The sequence below is a fragment of the Cyrtonyx montezumae genome, unplaced genomic scaffold (genome assembly GCF_038088225.1).
Source record: "Cyrtonyx montezumae isolate F1298 unplaced genomic scaffold, pur_monq_1.0 scaffold_21, whole genome shotgun sequence".
Lineage (NCBI taxonomy): Eukaryota > Metazoa > Chordata > Aves > Galliformes > Odontophoridae > Cyrtonyx > Cyrtonyx montezumae.
Genome location: NW_027071948.1, coordinates 6,067,675 through 6,086,980, shown reverse-complemented (window position 1 = coordinate 6,086,980; position 19,306 = coordinate 6,067,675). Strand labels below are relative to the sequence as shown.

Below are 19,306 nucleotides of genomic sequence, written 5' to 3'. Positions count from 1 at the left end.
GCCTTGGGACCTAGTGAGATGGAGAGGGGGAGTGCAGCTCAGATCCCCACTGGGAGCTCGGTGATGTGACCTTGGCCAAGGTGAGAGGGGCAAGCCTTGCTCGGAGCTGCTCTGAGCTAAAGATGGAAGTGGCTTAAGTCATGGCAGCTCTGAACTGGGGTCACTGCCCCCCAGTGCCCTTTGCTGAAGGTTTTGGGAGCTGGGGGACATCAGGTCCCTTGGTGCTGGCCTCCCTTGTCCTGCGGTGTGGGGGAAGCCAGCAGGGCCCTGCTCCAGGCACGCGGCTTGGCCCCAGAGCCACAGCCACTGCTGCATCAAGTCAGTTGTCAGAAGCCTTCCAGCCGGACGCTGTCTGGAGACCTTCCAGCGACCACAGGCTCTCCCCCAGCCCATCACTGCCACAGCACAGACAGGATTTAATGGATGTCTGCATGTTCCCCTAACCTTTCCCCTCTCTAGATGAAGCAGGGAAGAAAAATAAGCCTGCAGGTTTGTGAGGACCCCCAACCCAGATGGCGATGGCCACGACTCCAGGCTCTTCTGGACCAGAGTGGAATGGGCCATCTCCAGGTTGAGGAGCTCAGCAAAACCAGTGCCACCCTACTCCAGCTCCTCACAGATGTTCCTCTTGGCTTGAGGTGCCATTTTGGGGTTTTTCTTTGCTCCCTTCTGCCTCTCAACTCTCAGACATCTGTGTGAGGGAAGAGAGAAACTGGTTCAATTTCCACCTCCCCTCACAGTGCCCCACTGCTTATTAGTTCTCCAAATATTTCATCCTGCAGCCCAGCAGCAAGGGCTCTGCGCTAACCCGATCCCAGGCGGAGGGGAAGTGGGAGCGGGTAGGACAGCACGTTATCCTCATGGCACTGCTGCAGACCAGGCTGCAGGGAGCGGGATGCTGCATCCTCCCATCCCAGCAATTGCTTGGATTTATACTTCTGCTTTCCTCACTAGTGGCTGGGATGGGGACAGGCTGTATGTCACCTTGTCCCTGGGAGCCCTCTCAGGGTGTGTGGAACGGCCCCTGGTGGGATCATGTGGAGGAAGGGGAGGAGGAAAGCTGGCTGTGGGATGCTGGTGAGCAAGGTTATAGAAAGAAGGAAAAGGAATCCCCTGGGATTTCCTTCCACCAGCTCCCAGCTCGTCCTCAGATTGCAGGCACCACGGTCTCCCTGCACCCCCTTTGCGGTCTCCAGCAAGATGCTGAGGTCAGGAGGGGGAAAGGGGCTTTGCTAAGGAACAGGGAGCAAAGCGGGAACATCGTGTCCCCTGACAGCTCAGGCAGCTGCTGAGGAGCTTCTGTAAATCACAGCGGCTGCCAGAGCTGCTCCAACAGCTCACCAATGCCCAGGAGGCCTCAGAGCATCCCCTAAGGGTCTGTATGTGCACGCTCCATGGCACTGACAGCCCTGCGCTGTAAGCACCCAGGGACAGTGCCACCCTGTCGCCATCTCCCCGTCCTCGGCAGCACTCACAGCTGCGTGTCCTGGCTGTGCTCCATCAGCTCCCAGCCATGCTCTGGGATGCTCACTGCACGTCTGTAACAAATACAAACGGTTGTGACAGAAGAGACCCGGCACCAAACGCTGCTCAGCCTCAGGTTTAACCATCTCACATTTGTGATGCTCCAGAGTCAGCACAGAGCATCGGATGAGGGCAGGCAGCGTGCAGAGCCCTGCCAGCAGCGAGGCCAGGCACATCCCTGCTCTGGCTTCAGCAATAAATAAGCAAAGCGAACCAAAGAAAAAAAATAACAACGATCACTTTTTTTTTTCTTTTTTTTTTAAACTTTAAATATTTTTTTTCTTTCTTTCTTTTAAAATCTGTTTTCCTCTGGGGCTCTGTCTCTGTATAGAGCTGTGCTCTCCCTGCGGCGTCTGGGTCGCTTCCTCAGTCCTGGCCGCAAGGGCAAGGGAGAAGCAGGGTCAGTCAGAGAGGGGAAGGGACAACTGCTCCCCTCCGTGCATCACCGGCACGTGTGGATTTCTACCACCCGATGGCAGGGTTTGCACTTCACGGAGCAGCACCAGTGGAATTTGCAGCTGCACCTTTCCACCACCTCCACTTCGTCCGTATGGAAGCCCCGACCGCAGCACATGAGCTCGCAGCCGTCGATGGCCTTGGAGGTCTTGTTGCACTGCCGGCCGCTGGTGCCCAGCACCCCGTTCTTGAGGTCGTGGTCACAGAAGTCAGGACTGGAGTCCAGGTAGACGAGGTCCTCGTCCGTGTGCGGTTTGAACTGGGAGTTTTTTGGCACCAGCACTTTGGTGGAACCAATCTCGCTCTGCTCGACCTCGGTGGCGCCGTCGAATTTCTCCTTCAGCACGTTGCCCACTTTGCGGAAGGGGGGCATGGCTTTCCAGCATGTCTTGAACTCACACGAGCCTGACACGCCGTGACACTTGCACTCCACCCTCATGTTGTTCAGGATGGCCTGGGGGAGCACAGAGATGGGATGGTGAGATCAGGATGGGGGCAGCGAGAAGGGTGTGACATGGGGTACACCGTACAACACCCCAAGTCGGAAGGGACCCGCACAGATCCCTGAGCACAACCCCTGGCCGCACGCAGCAGCACCCAGCCCCAAACCCTATGGCTCAGGGCGGTGTCCCAGCGCTCTCGCCGTGGGGCTGTCCCCTAACCTCCCCGACCCTCCCCTGTTGCAGCAGTGGCTGCAGACCCCACACAGACCCCCATCCGTTACCTTCCTCCCTGCCTCGTTGTTGTGGAGGTTCATCAGCGCTCTGTTGGAAGATGCCCCTTTGCTCCTCTCCCGGACATCGACAAAGGACTGTGAGAAGGCCACGCCGTAGGCAATGTTATCGGAGCAGCCGGACCACTGGAAGCCTAAAGCACAGGGCAGGGATGGGACAGATGAAACTCATCCTCCTCAGCCCTGTTCTTGCTAAAACACAGCTCATCTGCCCCATTCATGTCTTGCACCCCATGCTAGGGAAGCTGGAGAAGGACGGCCACGGGGTGTGGGAACAGCATACCCCCTGAGCAACGCCCCTGTACCCCTTCTGAAGCTCTCACATGGATCATCAGGAGGCTTTTGAAAACATCTTTATGTTTGCATGCATTCCTGTGCACCGCGTGTCCCCACGTTGCACGCTCACCCTGCGGGCTGCCGCCTTGCACCGTGCGGTCGCATCCACACTTGTCCAGCTCGCCGCTGCTGCACGCTCGGGTCACAGCGAAGGCCACTCCTGCTGAAGAGATGGCGTAGACAAACGCTGCCTCCCGCGTCCCTGCAACAACGGTGGAAAACGTGGCAGCGGGCCCCAGGCACACGGGGGTTTTGTGCACGTCCCGCTGCTCCTCTGCCCCCCAAACTGGTGTTGCACTTTGAAAACATGCTCTGGAGACTCAGAAAATTAGCAAGCCCTGCCCTCTGCTCCACCTGCCCACCCCCAGGTATGGGGTACCCCATGCACCTCCCCCCTCCCTGGCATGATCCAAGTATCCCAAGATGTATTTGCTTAGTGCCAAGCCCACACCAGGCTCAGCAGACACCATGTGCTGCTTGCAATAGTGACAGAGCTGGCAGCACGTGGATGGGATAGGCAAGGTCACAGTGCAGCAGCAGGATGGATGCAAATGCTGTATGACAACGTGGGGGAGCTCTTGGGGTGCTTGAAGGGCACCTCTGCTGTAAACCCCCCCGTGCATCCAAAAATGTCCTATTTCATCAACCAAGTCGGGGATCGCCCCCTGCAGCTGCAGATCTGCGTCGCCATCATGCAGCATCCCGTTGCTCCCAGCACCTCCAAAACTGCCAACCTCTCCTCAAAGCACTCTACAGAGCCCCTGGGCACAGCAGCACGCTCCCATGCCCACCTGCGCCGTGGCACAAAGAGCCCATTTGAGAAGGGGGAGAAATGTGGACACAAACACGCGGGCAGCTCGGCCAGGGACCGCGGCCGTCAGCTCTTGCAAAACCCAAATCCCCACCGTCCTCTGAGGTCGGGGGTGGCTGAGGACACAGCCCCTCCGGCTCCAAACGAGCAGGGCTGGCATGTGGGGTATGCTAGGGATGTTTCAAGGTAGGGGGTGGCTCGCCGGTCGGGCAGAGGGCAGCTACTTTGGTGGTCGCAGCCCAGACTTTGGTGGCCAAGCAGCAGTGGCTGGGGAGGGCCCAGCCAGCACAGGGCCTGAACCGCCTCCAAGTTAATCGAGGTTAATAGTAGGATCGTGTTGGTCGGTTTTGCGCTGTGGCTGACTAAAAAGAGGCGACTTTTAGTTTCTGGTATTTCTGGTATTTCCAGTCCTGAACCTTCACAAGAAGAGATCTTCACCCCTGTGTCGAGGGGAGGAAAGTCAAACAGGGAGCTGGGGGCAGCCACGGCCTGAGATTTGTGGGATGGGAAGGGAAGGGGCGAGAGTGGCACCCGGCAGGAGGAGGGGCCGCTCTCTGGGGGTGGAAGGGGTCTTCCCCTCCATCTCTGCACCCTGGCGTGGTTTGGACCTCCGGGGTGCCTGCACCCAGCCTGGGCTGTGGGGCCTGGCCGTAAATCTTCGTTGCTTTTCAGAGGGTCCGGGCGTGCTGTGTTTTACTCTTGCTGGGCGGCAGAGGGCCATCCTCACATGAGAGCAGCTCTGCTTGGCAGCACTCACCGCTTCGGCGCCGCTCAGAGAAGAGGCTGGGTACATCCAGCACCTATGGACGCAGGATGAGGAGCTGGGGAGTTCTGCCTGGAGGAGGGAAGGCTCCGGGGAGACCTCCAGAACTCAAAAGGAGCTTATGGAAAGGGGAGAGTGACTTTTTACATGGGCGGATAGTGATAGGACAAGGGGGGATGGTTTTAAACTAAAAGACAGTAGGTTTATATTTGACATTGGGAAGAAATTCTTGCCCCCATCCCTGGATGTGCCCAAGGCCAGGCTGGACGGGGCCCTGGGCAGCCTGATCCGGTGGGGGGCCAACCAGCCCACGGGAGGGCTTGGGGCTGGATGATGCTCAAGGTCCCTTCCGACCCAAGCTCACCTTGTGTCACCACCTTGCCAAAGACAGGCAGGGTGTCCAGCGTGGAGCAGTTCCAGCGGCGGTTGCGGAATTGGTACTGGCACTCCTCGATGGCCAGCTGGGCCCCGCGCCGCACCGAGTCCATCACCTCCAGGTTCCGCTTGCACATCTGCACCTGGCGCTGGATCAAGCCCTTCAGCTTCTCGCAGGTCTCCTCCTCAGAGATGCTCCCCACTGAAGACAGCTTCGCCAGATACCTGCAAGGAGAGCCGGCACAGCTGGTTAGGAGGTAAGGATGGAGAGCACAGCCCAACATTCATCGGGGACAATGCAAAGAGACCCGAAATACCCAACCCTGTGTAACTGAGAACCGCTGCACACCTGGCTCGCCTGCAGCGTGTGCCTCCACACAGGTTGCAGTTTTGCACGGCGGAGAGCAAGCCCAAGGAAAACAGGCAGCTCTCTGCAGCCTCATCCCCTGCCTGTCCGGGAGCCCGGCTGCTGGCTCCCCTTTGCCTCTGTTGCCTGCATGGAGGATATTTTCGGTGTTGTCTAAATGTGCCCGGTCAGGTCTCCTGAGTACCGGCACATCCAAGCGCTACTAGGAAAAGCCAGAGGTCTCTGAAGTCAGCCAAAACAAGCAGGACAGCCGCTCGGCTGCCAGCTCCAGCTGCCACACAGCTCCTGCACTCGTCGCTGACAAACATTGCCCTCCAAACCACTTCCATCACCAAACCTGCTTTTAGCAGCCCGGTCCGGCCCCCACGAACTGCCATCTCTCCATCACTTGGGGTTCAAGTGGGGCTTGGAGCAGGGAGGGGCAAAACCACGTGTGCTGGGTGCCAGGTGTGTGCTGACGTGGCCGGTTACGGCACTGCACAGAGGAGACCACTGCCCCATCCTCTGCAGTGCAGAGCTGCTCCTTCTAAGGGCAAGCTCGTGGCACTGCCTCGTGTGTGCTGAGTGATGTGAGCCCCAAGCGAAGGCTTTTCGGAAGCCTCATTCCTCGACTCTGCCTTTCCCAGCTCTTCAGAGCTTGTGGGTTTTTTGTTTGCTTGTTTTTTTCCTCCTCCTCCGAGTTACGACATCCTGTGAAGGATTTTGTCTTTGAAGCACTGCTTGCCTCTGAGAAGTGACCATTCAAAAGTGGCTCCTGCTTCCTGCCCGTTCCCATGTGTCCCAGGGGTCAGATCTGCTGACTTCAGCCACAAGATCCAGTTGTCACAGCCTCTTCCTCCCATTAGCCGTGCCAGCCTGCCCCAGGAGGAGAGAGCAGGATTTTCTCTTCCGTGCATCAGCAGAATTATTCACCAGCTTGGTTTCGTGCTTATAGAGATGGTGAGAAAGCTGGGCTGGCTTGCAGTATCCGTGGGGAGTCTGCATGGCTGGCTGTCAGAAGCATCCAGCTTTCCTCATGCGTGGAGGTCACTTGATGCAATGCCTCTTGGACAGTGGGAAGTGGCAGGCAGCTGTGGTTTTGGAGCCAAGCTCTTTTCTAGCCTTTATACCAGCTAAGCATCTTTGCCCAAGGCCTTCTGCTCCTCCAAGGGGCCAGCCTGCTTGCAGAGGATCAGCTGCATGGACCAAGAGGACGGCAGCAAACCTCCCTTGGGATCATTCAGGACATTGGATGCTGAGCCAACAGCAGCTGGGTGGGAGGGATCAGGGCTGTCATTTCACTTGGTGCATGGGGAAGATGATGCACACCAAAGCAATTAGATTTATCCTAAGGCACCGCAGGTCGAGTGCTCAGCTTGGAGCCTGGAAAACAAGAAAACCCAATTCTGCCTCCAGTGCTGAGCCCTGACCACAGGTGGAACGGCCACATCGACTTCAGCTCTGCTATGGGGGGAGGCACCATCTCCTTTTCTCATCTATTTCCCAGCTCAGTGGGATTCTTCAGGCAATGAGGAGCTATAAATTCAAAGCACACACGAAGAGAAGCGTGACAAGAGCCTTTCAAGCCTTTCCAAGTAGATGTGCCTGATAAGACACCTCCCCAACGAGCATGTAATGGTATTCAGGATGATAAAACAAAGGACAACGATGCTTCAAAGATGGATACAGCTCCCCAAGAGCAGGTCTGGTAATTTATTTTGCAAGGCAGGGAAATAAGGTGAAGCTGTCCAGAACAATCTCTGGCCCCTCTCCCCCATCATTCCTCCTCAGAGATGCTCTGATTCTGCAGTGCAGAGTCCCTCAGCGCTGGAGCCCAAGTGAGGCACCACACCCAGCACTCCAGGGTCCCCATGGAAAGCCCCACTCCATCATATTGCCCGGTTCTTAATGAGGACATGGCTCTAAGCTTTATTTTCCTGATCTGAGGTGGTAGAAACCACGGACAAAGCCTTTCTTCTAGCTCAAGACTGGCACAACGAGAGCAAACCAAACCAAAGCTGCCCTCAGCTAGGTCTCACTGCAGAGGGGAGCCCACCTTGATTTCTCTGCAGTTCAGAGTCCTGGATTAGGACTTGAGGCTCACAGGCAGCTTCAGAGCAGTCCTGCTCGTGGAAAAAATAAACCCAAATAATAGCATATTTCCTTCCCTTTCCGAGACTGGGCAAAGAATGTTTCAAGGGGCAGCTGCTGCCCAAGCCATTCGTTCAAGTCTTGTCTTCTTGCTTCATCATCACATTTGTATTTCTCCTCTCCTGCCTTCACATCCAGACAAGTCACTCGCAGAACAAGCTCCCTTTTATTAAAATTCACTGACTTAACACAAAACCAACAGAAAGCCTTTCCTTTTTTTCCATCCGCAGCACGCAGATCAAGGTTGAAGTCCCATAATTGGCGTATTTGCAGTTGATCCACTCTGCAAGATGGCAAAGAGGGAAACCTCAAATCCCGGGAGATCTGGAGAGGCGAAAAACCCAACTCAAATTCAAGGAGTACGAGGAACGATGATAATTTCTGCCATGGGGGTTGGCAGGTAGAATCAGAGGAGCAGGGAGGGGATTCCCTGCCATGGGGAGGTGGGGAAATTGGATTGGAGTCATGGACTGATCCTCAGTAGAGGTGGTTCAGGGAAGATGCACCAGACGTCCTGGAGTTTCAAACGTGAAAATTCCTCACGTTTTCTCAGTTTGGGAATACTTTCCTGAAGATGTTGTCAGCCAGACCGTGGTGTCACTGCAGTCCCCTGTCAGAGATGCTGAGATGAGCTCAGAATCTTCATGCTGAGATGAACTCAGAATCTTCACTTTATACAGCAAATGCTCCAACTCATGGGGATACCTGACTGGCTAAGGTCCCAAATGGGACGTTCCAGGCTAAACAAAAGAAAAAAGAAAATAAAAGGAAGGGGAAAGAAAGCAAGAAAAGAGGGCTCACTGGTCCTGCACTCTGGGTATGGGGCTGCTGGAGAGCTGCAGTGTGGGGAATAACTGGTCCAGCTGACAGCCCTACAGCACGACACGTCCCTCCCAGACTGGCCACCCCACTCTGGGATTAGATGTCCTTCCTCTCCTTTGCTTGTAAATGTAAACCACGATGCGCAGTGTCGTCATCCGAAGAACTGCCTGTTTCTTCCCTGGCAGAAAAGCAGCTCTCCAGCTCAGTTGTACATATCTCATCTCTGGATTAAAACCATGTTTCTCACACCCTAATCCCCACCTCCAGCTGCTAGAACGGTGTCCCATGAGGAGGCAGTGTACCCCTCTCCAAGCTGGGGCATGCAGCACAGAATTACCCCCAAATGCTCAAAATCTGCCTGCCCTAAGCCCCCAACCCTGACCTTGGACTTTGGATGTGTAGAAAACATCCTTTCACGCATCCTCCTGTGCAGCAGCAAGGAATGGCTGCAAGAGGAGGCAAGTGCAAGCCACGGGGCTGAGCGACGTGGGAATTCCCCTGGTGCAGCGCTCGGGGCTACACCTGGGTTGGAGAAATTCTGATGAGTTTTTCATTTCAATCGGAATTTGCAAACACGCGGAGAGAGGAACCTTCTGCAGGACTGGTTTGATCTCACCCAACTTCCAACAGACCCCGGGCCGCTTTCCATTGGCCAGGAGGCTCAATTAATTCTTCTCTCCCCCCCCCCCCAACCCCGAGTAATTTTGTGAAAGCACAATACTGGCTCCAGTTCTGCTGAGCCAGGCAGATCCTGCACGGCACCTTCCCAGCTGCACACCGCAGCGGCTCTGTGCTGGAGGGATGCATCTGGGGTCACCTGCAGCAATAGGGGCACAGTCCCAGGGCTGGAGGTGAACTGCTCCCAGCACCCAGAGCGTCGCCTATCCTCCACCCAGCCTTGGGAAGTGCGATTTCTGTGGGTTTGCAGTGCTTCCAAGATTTGTTTTGTGAAAAAAAAAAAAAAAGGTGTTGCAAGAGCCAGCAGCGTTGTATTTATAAGGAAATATGGAAGAACCTCCTGCAAACCGCTGACCTCCGGGAGTTGCTCTGCAATTTTGCATTTTAAGAAAGCCCCAACCCACGGCTGTAGTGCAGTCCTCTGCGTCTACAAGGATGAGTTAACTGGGAAGACAACAGCTCCCAGCAGCGCAATGCAAACATTTGTCACTGCAGTGCAAAAATCTCCTTCTGACTCATGGAGTCACCACCAACCACTGCAAAAAGAAGCACTCTGCTTCTCGCCATTGCTCGTGCTTGGAGCTGAGCAGATCCTGTCCTTGCACGACCTGCGACATGAGTGAGATAGAGCCACACGATGTCTGCCCTTCCTTGGATAAACCACTGCGACCCAGTGTTAGTTGATATTTTTATTCAAGGCTTCACTGGGGAAAGGAAAACGCCATCATTGCTGAGGAGCCGTGGAGCATCAATCCCTCCTGCCCTGAGCTCACAGCCACACTGTATGGGAGTTCAGTGTCAGGATTTGCAAAGGCCTTTCCTCTGCAGGATGCAAGCCTTAAATCCATCTGTTTTCATATCTGAGCTCAAATCACAGGCAGGGAAGCCCTAAGCATGCAGGGTGAGCAAAGGAGCTGAAAGCAAAGAAATTCTTCACTGGACCCAATCTGAGCAACTCTGCTGAAGCAGACGTGACCGGGGAGCCACCCTGGTGCTGGCTTTGCACCGAAGATGAGATTGCAGGGAGGGGAGCGGGGATCTGCGGGCGCAGACGTGCCCCGGAGCTACCTGCACCTGCTGCATGGTGCTGCGGCCGCGGAGCACCCGAGGGGAAATGCTGCACCGGTTCCTCACCGGGTGGGAAATGGCAGAGGGTGGGAAATGGGAGAGTCGCAGTGACAATGCAAAGAATCCCACACGGAGCGGGACTGAAGCAGGGTGGGGGTGAAGCGAACTCCCCGCTGCCAGTGCTGGGGAGGTTCATCATAAATATGGAGCCCGGGTTAAGATCAGGGGGATGCAAGCAGAGGACCCAGGTCTGATTCTTCTACATCCCCTGCACTGTGCCGTGACCCAAAGTGGCACAGTGTCAGTGCTGAGGTCTACCCAGGCTGCCCCCAAGCAGGATGAGTACAGAGTTGGGGTTTGTGGAGCACCGTGGCATACCCAAATGAATGGGAGTCCCAAAACCCCAAATCCCCTTCTCCCTGAAACTGTTATCCAGGCTTGTTTGGACACTTGCAAAGTCCTGAAGCTATCGCAGAAAGAGTTTTATTTTTTAGGGCTTTTAAAAGCCCAGCTGCACTCCTGGCCCTTTAAACCGAGTCTGAAGTACAGATGGAAGTTTTAAACCCCTGTAAGTAAGGGGTAGATGGAGCTGCTGGTGGCACATCCTACTCTGAGCTTCCTCCGATGCCACTTTTAGATGTGTAACAGCAGGAAAAGGGAGAGAGGCTGTGGTGACTCCTAGAAAACACAGCAAAAAGGGCCCTACCCACGGAGGAGCCCTGTGTCACTGATGGTTTTCAGACATGGGGATCGACTCTCAGGTTCAGGCAGCTCACAAAGCTGCAGTCCAAGAGCTGAATGGAGGCTGTGAAATGCAAGGTGCTTCAGGAATAGCTGAGCTCCTTCCCATGGATGAAGCGCATCCCGGGGCTCCTCCAGAGGGACCTTCCCATTATGCACATCACAGCCAGACAGACCTCAGAGCACCGAGCGCTGCCTTTCATTTAACATCAAATTCAGTGCTGGCAGGAAAAGCTTTAAGGCTCCCTGAGCCCTGAAAGGCAGGAGAAAAAGCAAGCCTGTGGCTGTCATTAAGAGAGAAAAGAGCATCACTTTGGTTTGGATGACAGAGAGGTTTTATGGATAGGCAGACAGCCAAACAGCAACTCCCCAAACACAGGCACTGAGAAAACACACCTGAGGTTCACTTCCCAGCCAGATAGAAGGACCTGGGGCTGCCTAATGGAAGCATTTGGCAAAGCTGCCTCTATTGCAGAGCTCCCTGCAGCACGGCGGTCCCTCCTGCCGCCTCCTTGCAGGGCACCGGGCCCGCTGCAGGGAACCTTCAGCTCAGGTGTTGCAAGCAGCGTCTCCAAAGCACTCAGGGAATGCGAGTCCCGACAGGTCAGGAGGAGCTTTAGAAAAAGTCTCGTCTTGTGAAAGGCACCCCGAGCTTAATCACCGATCCAGCAGGTTTCTGGAAAAGCAAACCTCCGTGCAGGGCTGCGTGCACCTGGAGAGGTCCCCGGCAGCCCGAGCCCGGCACCGCGCACCTTCCACTCACAGCCGGCCCGGTGCTGCGGCACAGCCCAGCCCGCGCCGAGCACACTCATTCCTCGAATATCTGATAACTCCTGGGATCCTTCTAACTCCGTTTATTGCCTCTGGCAGCCTTTGTTTCTGATGTGAGGAGATAAACAATGGGAATTGTCTTAATCCTAAAGGCAAAGGATAAAAAGCGCCGAGCGGGGGATGACCCTTTTATCACGATACATTTGGAACATCAAAAAAAAAAAAGTTGACCCTTTTCTTTCAAGCGCGCTGAGACGGATCTGCTTTTCCTCCCCTGTTGGCAGGAATGAGCCCTCCGCTCTCCCACCGCCGAGCCCCCCGCGCCCACCCCGATGCTCCGTGAGCACGAGCGGCCGCACGCAGCCCCATCTCTGCCGCCGCACCGCGCCTTGCTGACCCCACTGCTGCCCCTTCACCTCAGATCCCCCTTCGCCGGGCGCTTCCCCTCCCCGGGATCGCTTCCCCGGGCGGACCCTGTGGGAATCGCGCTCGCTCCGCTCCCCGTGTGCAGCTTAGAGACCACCTCGAGAGCGGCTGTGATCCACCCTCGCTCCGCCGGAGCCGCGCGGGGTGCAAGTCGCTCCATCTGGCGAAGGAGGGGGAGGAGGAGGAGGGCTGAGCGCTTAACGCATCCCATGCGGACACCGACGGGCAGCACTTTTCCCACCGTGGGATGCACGGGGAGCACCGCCAGCCCGGTGCCTCCCAGCCATAGGGAGGGAGCATCCTCCAAAAGCAGCACACGTCCAGCCAGCGGGAGCCATCTCCGGATCCGCTCCTCGTGCTCCTGGGCTATGGTGGGAGCCACAGGAGCGTGTTGTGCCTACGGCCCTGGGGGCAGGGGACAAGGACACGACACAAACGGGTCCCATCTGTGCACACCGGGAACGCAGTGGCCCTCAGACTGCCATCAGTTCTGGGAGTGGGGAAACAGCGTTTCCCCAGAGACGGGATGAACGGAGCGGACACATTGCCTTCATTCAGCATTTCGCTGGAAGGTGCTGTCGTGCCCCATCCCTCCTGTCCCGGGGGTCTCTCCCAAGAAGAAGCCCTCGATGAACGGGCAGGAATTTTCCAGAACTATTTCCTCCCCTGTTTACCTTCCACGTTAGTTCAGCATTCGCTCCGCATGTTCCCACACCTGGCTCCTGCACACACACGGCGGTCCCCAGGTCCCCGCAGGGTAACGGAGCACTGGGGCGTGCACTTTCCCTACTGCGCGTCCCCAGGGGCAGCACCCGAACGATCCCTGCTTGCCCGCCCGCTCCCGTGCCAAGTCCTTCCCGGCCCCACTGGCCCCATGGGGCACCCGGCCAAGCCCCAGGCCCTGCTCTGACCCGCCAGCCCGACCTCTCTTTCCCAGCGCAGCCCAAATCGGTAATTTAAGAACAAAAGGTGGACGGGGGCTTCGGCGCCCACCGAGTTATCCTATAACCAGGCTGGAGCAGCCGGGGAGAGCCGACATCCCCGCACCCACCTGCACCACCCATCCCCGCGGCTCCGGGACTGTGCACCGCACCCTCCGGATCAACGGGGTGATGCTGCCCGACCCCGGCGGCACCTGCTCGGCCGCCCCCGAGCAGCAACAAGTGCCGGAGGCGGCGGGGGCACCCCCTCGCCCGCGGCTACTCACAGCCAGTTGCTGGCGTTGGCCGAGAAGGTGGCGAGGATGATGAGCAGCAAGGAGCGCAGGAAATACTCCGGGCTCATCCTGGAGGGCAGGCGGGGAATGGTGCGGTGCGGTGCGGTGCGGTGCGGTGCCCCCCGCCCGGCCCGCGGCCCCCGGAGCAGCCGCCGCCGCAGGTGGGAGCCGGGCAGGCGGCGGCGGGCGCTGCCCGGTGGATGCGCCCGCGGCGGCCGCCCAGCCCGACTGTCAGCTCGGCCGGCCCATCCCGGGATGGAGCGGAGGGCCGGGGGCGGGTCGGGGGCGGGGGCTGTCCCGGGGGCGGCCCCACATCGCCGCTACTGGGGCGGGTCCCGCCGCTGGGGACACCCCCGGGGCGGGACGGCAGCGGGGACGGCGCCCGCGCCGCTCCCATCGCCGCGCCGTGCCCGCGGTGCTGCCCCTCCGCTGCTCCCGCGGCGCTCCGGGATGGTTTTTGGGGGTTCCCCACCTCGGGTTTTCGTGGGGGTGAACGGCGGAGGAACGTTTTGTGCTGCCGGGATCGTTTCCACGTGGCTCTGGGGGCAGAGCTCGCGGGGCGGCGTGGAGGTGCCTTGGTTTTCCATCTTAGCATCGTGGAATGGTTTGAGTTGGAGGAGATCCTAAAGGCCGTCAGGTCCAGTCCCCTGCAACGAGCACGGACACCCACAGCTCCATCAGTGCTCAGAGCCCCATCCAGCATGACCTTGGGTGTCTCCACGGGTGGGGTACCACCACCTCTCCACAACCTGTTCTTGCTGGTAGACATTGCAGGGATGGCGTTCTCTCTTGTTCCATTGTAAGGCATTTTCCAAATGTGGTTTTCAGAGGGTTCAGGACAAAAAGGCAGCTTCTGGTGTTGGCTTCTGAAAATGCGTGGGGAGAGGGTCATGGGTGGATTTCCATCACCAGGGCACGGTGGGTGGAGTGGGCAGCAAGGTAGGGCCATAGGCCCTGTGGTGACACTGGGGTGGTTTGGAGCACGAGGGGGATGACACCTGACCACGAACCAAGGACCAAATCTGCACCTCCAGTTATCCAGAAGCACTGAATGTTGGGAACTCCAGTGGCTCCCAGCAGCAGCCTGGTTCCCCACCCTTACCTCCCCATCTCTGAGGCCGTGGGGTGCAGTGGCACTGCCCCTCTGCTCCCCGTCCCCATATCTCCATCTATCCCCCTCAACCCACGTGGGCACGAACGACTCGATGTAAAGCCAGGAGCAACACGAGATGACACGAGACGGCTGCCTGGCATGAAACTTAAGATCCCAAGCACACCAAATCTCCTCCTGTCAATGTTATTAGTTAGGTCCATTACTAAAACCTCTTGCTCCCATCTCTAAAATCTCGCCAAGCTGGTTTGGAGCTATTCAAAATTCCCTTTGTCTTTTCAACTCCGTTTTCCTCGCAGCAAGGCTGGAACACGCTTATTCAAAGCACGGCAACTCGCGCTGTGCTGCACACATGCCTGTCTAAGTGTATTACACCTACTTTAAAATCTCTGCATTAGTTCCCTGTCAAAGCGAGGATTTAATTTCAAAGTGCTTTGACGTATTTTCCAGCTCCTGACAGGCTGCAGCCCACCCTCGCCCAGTCATTCATCTGCCGTCGTGTTCTTGCTGATTATCCTGGTTGGAAGTGGGACACGGGCTGGTGGGCTGTGAATTGGAGGCTGATGCTGTGAGCCCTGAGCAGGTAATTCAGTGCAACCGGAGCTGATTAATCTGGCTCATCGGGCACGGCACAGCCGTGGCCTTTCTCTTGCTTCTAATCACTGCAAGTGTTGAGTGAAGTCATCGGGAAGGCAAAATCTAACAGAGAGGCAGCTGGGAAGGAGGCTGGAGGGCTACGAGGCTGATGGAGCCATGTCAGTGAGCAAGGATATTCTGCGTTTGTTCTCAAATGCGTCCCTCCCCTACAAAGATCATCCCGTCCAACTGCCAGCCTGTCCCTGCCATTCCTGCTCACAGCATCATTCAGGTTGGAAAAGACCAGCGAGACCACCCAGTCCCACTAAACCCTGTCCCTAATCAAATCATTACAATCATTAAGGTTGGAAAAGACCTCCAAGACCACCAAGTCCGACCACCAGCACACCCTCTGGACATCCTGATGTCCCTGTGGCTTCTCAGGTGGGACTGAAAGTCCTAGAATCATCGGGGCTGGAAAAGACCACCAAGATCATCCATTCCAACCGCCAGTGCTGCCCGTGTCCCCAGCAGAATCATTAAGGCTGGGAAAGACCATGTGGGGCAGCTGCAGTGGTCTCAGCCACGTGATGGGGAGAAGAGCTGTGAGAAAGGCTGAGGCAAAGCTGTGAGTGAGGCTGCAGGGGTTTGCACTGAATAGGAACAAATTCTGTTTTGAACTGAATGGAACATAAATATCGGACACTTAGCAACAGTGCATGTATTAATCCTGTCCTGGAGAAAGGAGAAGCTGTTCTGAGAGCCTCCAAACCAGAAAACACAGGACAATTGTGCTCCTTTATAGAAACCTGTGGTTTTTCTGATGAAATTTATTTCAAACTATCCAAACATTTCAGAGCCACTCTGATGACTGCTCAGGGAAGGTGCTGTATACGAGTGCAGCTCACAAACAGAAGCAGCTTTACGAAATGAAAATTGCTCCGACAAAAGAACTGTGTGCAGTGCATTATAAACAGAAAGCGAGTGGTCGTGTAACCCGTGCTCACCTGGTCGGCGGAGGTGTGCTAAATAGGGGACGACGGTCAGAAGAAAATCACGGCGTGTAGAGGTGGGTTTTCTTCAGCTGTGGGGGTTGCAAAGCACTTCAGCACGTGTGCCCGGGTGGGTGTGCGTTTATCTGTGTGAGTTTTCACAAGCCACGGATGCAGGCATTCGGGGTGAACAGATCTGCTGTGCTGCCACCTAAAACCAAGCACCAAGGCTGGGAGATGGACTCCTCCCTGTGTATCATCAGGTGTGGCTCTGGAAGAGGCAGAGTGACTTGGGATCTACAGTCCTCCCCTTTGGACATCACCTCTGAACGTACTGTGAAAGTCTCCCTGGGATAAAGGAGCACGGTCGACCTGCGAGCTGAAGAGCATCCCTGAATGTGGTGTGCTCAGCACAAAGCACTGCAGCAGAGGCAAGGTTTCCGTGCTCTGCCACGGGGCCGGGGCTGAGCTGTCTTCACAGGAGAGTGGGCAATACTGGTGATAGGTGGACTTGTTGATCTTAGAAGACTTTTCCAAACCTTAATGATTCCGTGATTGCAGAATCCAGCGTTTAGATTATATCCCATCTGGCTTTCCCCTCTCACGCAGCCCCATCCACACCAAGCCGGCTGTCTGCAGCACTGCTGAAACAGATCTCGATCCAGGAGCTGGGCAGTGCGTGCACACACCGGTGCACACGCAGCAAGGCAGCGCCGGAGTGACAGCCAGCGACTGCAACCTTTGCCCTACTCACCCAGCCCAGGGAGAAAATGAGATTGCAGGCTGGTCGGATACATAACACCGTGACTGACTCCTCTTCAGTGCTTATTATACCTCCAGGCATTCGGGAGCACCAGGGCTTCATCCCCTGGTGCAGGAGCTGGGGGAAGGCATGCACGGCTGAGCGGGGTGGGAGTGGGGAATGCAGCCCCACAGGGGGTATGGTTGAGGAACATGGCTTGGTGGGGATGGACTCATGGTTGGACTGGATGATCTTAGCAGTCTTTTCCAACCTGAGTGGTTCTGTGAGTCTATGCTGGTGAAGGATCTGCCAGGTTGATGGTGGCCAGGGAAGGGATGGTCAGGATCAAGCACATCTGGCCACTGTTGGCTGGGGGTGGAGCTGAAGGCACACAGCGCATCAGGTCCCACATCATGTTTTCTTGTCAGTATCGAGGTGCACAGCTGAAGAGATATCCTCACGTCTCCCCTGTGCTCAAGGCAGGCTGTGGGGATGTGTTGTGACCTCGCTCCCTCCTGCTAGTGCTCTTACCACAGTGGTTTTGGGCCATGGTTTTTGTCTGTCTTTGGTAGCCATCAGTCTGTCCTCCTTGTTCCTGAGTAGGGAGTGTCTTTAAAGAAGACAACACTTTCCCCCCACATCAGCCTCCAGCAGGTCCTAATGCTCATGCTGAACCATTTCTTTCACTGCCTCAATGTACAATCTGCATCCACAAAGGGGAGGAAACAGGGACCTGACATGAACAACCTTCAGCTGTCTTCTGAGAGCTGGTCCTTCAGGCCATCGAGTCCCTTGAATGTGTATAGAGCCAAGCGTTAGCTGTGGCTTCCCAGCATCATGCTGCTGGCTGGTAAAGGTCCCTCAACACTGTCCCCTGATTGGAAGACCACAGAACCATAGAATGGTTTGGAGTTGGAAGGGACCCTTAAAGTCCATCTGGTTTAACCTCCCTGCAATGAACCGGGACATCTACAGCTTGACCAGATGTAGGAACGTTGGACCATAACCAAGGGATAGGTTTCTGCACTCAGATCAGCGTTGGGTCCTCCACTGTGCTGAACTGAAATTGATTCCCTATCCAAATTCTTGTTTCATGTGAAACGCACGGGGAATGGCACTTGCACAGCGGTGTCGGTCTGTTTGGACCTCTTGGACTTCATTTTCTCTCATGTGCAGGAAACTTCTCATGTTAAGTAATGTTCTTCTCAAAAAAAAAATGACTAATTAAACAACAGAACAGGAAATGTTAGAGACAGTAAAATCCCCTCAGCTGTCCAGCACATTTCTGCGTAAATATGGTGGTAAAATGATGGAAACAAAATCTTCCAGAGACAAAGGCGAGCGGGTGCCCCGGTGACGCAGCAGTGACAAATCTATACTCTGTTACAACAAAATGAAACCACTGTGTTTATCCTGTGCCTTGGAGGATCTGGTGCAATTATTCTTAGGAGGGGAGAGAAGCCACACAGAAATCAGAATAGCCTGGAGTTTTGCTAAAATATTTGTACAAATCAGGTTATTCCACTGCAGCAAAGGGCTCCATTTGAAGCTATTGCTTCAGAAATTATCCTGCAAAACTGGAAGGACCGTAAATGCTTGGCTTTAATAGCTAGCTACATACAATACAAACTTAATCAGTGGAGCTTGAAACGTTTGTGGGAAGAAAGGCAGAGTTTTATGGCTCTTTCTCTGGAGGTCTGTGGAGGACTGGGCTATAAGAGTGCATAATGCACACGGAGGGTGGCAACACTGATCCCATCTGCTAAAGTCACCAAGGGGTGGATTTTCCATGTGGACACCCAGCTGCCTTCTGCCCCTCGCACCTCCACCCCTCGCCTGGGCTGTGGGGCTGTGGGGCTGTGGGGCAGAAACAATCCCAGCAATCCGGGCAAGAATTAGGGTCGTGCTGTCTCGCTCTTGGTTTTTGCCTGCAGCAAAGGCTAAAAATGTTCCACATCACTTAGAGGTGTCAGGTTATTTAGCTGTGGGCTGGGAACGGCCCTCAGAACATCTCAGTTACACATTGCTCTGAATATCTCAGCAAATTGCTTGCATCTAATTGAAATAAAGGAAGTGCAGTGGCTTCGTTTACCTGATGGACTGTATATAGCAACGCATCCACTACATATTTTGCATTGATCATAATGCAAGATTTATTATCCCACCTGGTAAATATTGACTTCTTCTTCTTTTTTTTTTCTTGGTCAGAACTTCCTTCTCATGTCAACATCCCAAGTAAAGTCAATAGTTTCTTATTCACATTTCAGCTCTGGAAGTGCAAAGCATCTGAATCACCTCAGATGTGCCCCCAGACCTCCAGTCTGGGGCTTTCAACCTGCTTTATTTTGCAGTCTGAAAACTTTTACTGTGGCACTACAGCCCCTTCTAAAGCAATTGAGCTGTACTGCTGAGGGCCTCCAGGTTGATGAGTTACTTTTTCTGGAGCTCGCATAAGTAGGGCTTTGCATATCAGAAGTTCAAAAGTGCAGATCCAAGAGACAAGTGAGTGCCTCTTGAATCATTTATTGGATTTAGGTGGGTTCCTGAGTCATAGGACTGGTGTCTTCCAGAAAACCACAGATGTCATCAAGAATGGGACCACTGATGGGAGCACTGCAGACCTCCAGCTGTCTTTTGCCGTTGTTGAAGAGAAGGGGAACTCCACGGG

At 55.4% G+C, this 19,306-nt stretch overlaps 2 protein-coding genes across 3 annotated transcripts in view; one reads left to right on the top strand and one right to left on the bottom strand.

The window, feature by feature from the left end:
- The window catches only part of CUNH1orf50 (chromosome unknown C1orf50 homolog), a 348,220-nt gene that overhangs the window by 50,877 nt on the left and 278,037 nt on the right, over positions 1 to 19,306 (top strand). The window lies entirely within an intron of this gene.
- On the bottom strand, positions 1,430 to 13,430 carry WNT4 (Wnt family member 4). 2 transcript variants are annotated; one of them, XM_065738194.1, is made up of 5 exons: positions 13,209 to 13,430; positions 4,988 to 5,223; positions 3,120 to 3,251; positions 2,705 to 2,847; positions 1,430 to 2,434 (listed from the first exon to the last, which is right to left on the bottom strand). In XM_065738194.1, the coding sequence occupies exons 1-5, from the start codon at positions 13,283 to 13,285 to the stop codon at positions 1,967 to 1,969; spliced, it is 1,056 nt and encodes a 351-aa protein (XP_065594266.1). In that variant the 5' UTR covers positions 13,286 to 13,430; the 3' UTR covers positions 1,430 to 1,966. The 2 variants fall into 2 exon arrangements, with proteins under 2 accessions (XP_065594266.1, XP_065594267.1); XM_065738195.1 differs by lacking the exon at positions 13,209 to 13,430 and adding an exon at positions 13,053 to 13,096.

Coding starts and splice junctions, on each gene's coding strand:
- WNT4 (XM_065738194.1), bottom strand. CDS start 13,285: ATGAGCCCGGAGTATTTCCTGCGCTCCTTGCTGCTCATCATCCTCGCC. Junction 5,224..13,208: donor GCCAACGCCAGCAACTGGCT/GTGAGTAGCCGC, acceptor CTCTCCTTGCAG/GTATCTGGCGAAGCTGTCTT. Junction 2,848..3,119: donor GCAAGGCGGCAGCCCGCAGG/GTGAGCGTGCAA, acceptor CCTGTGCTTTAG/GCTTCCAGTGGTCCGGCTGC.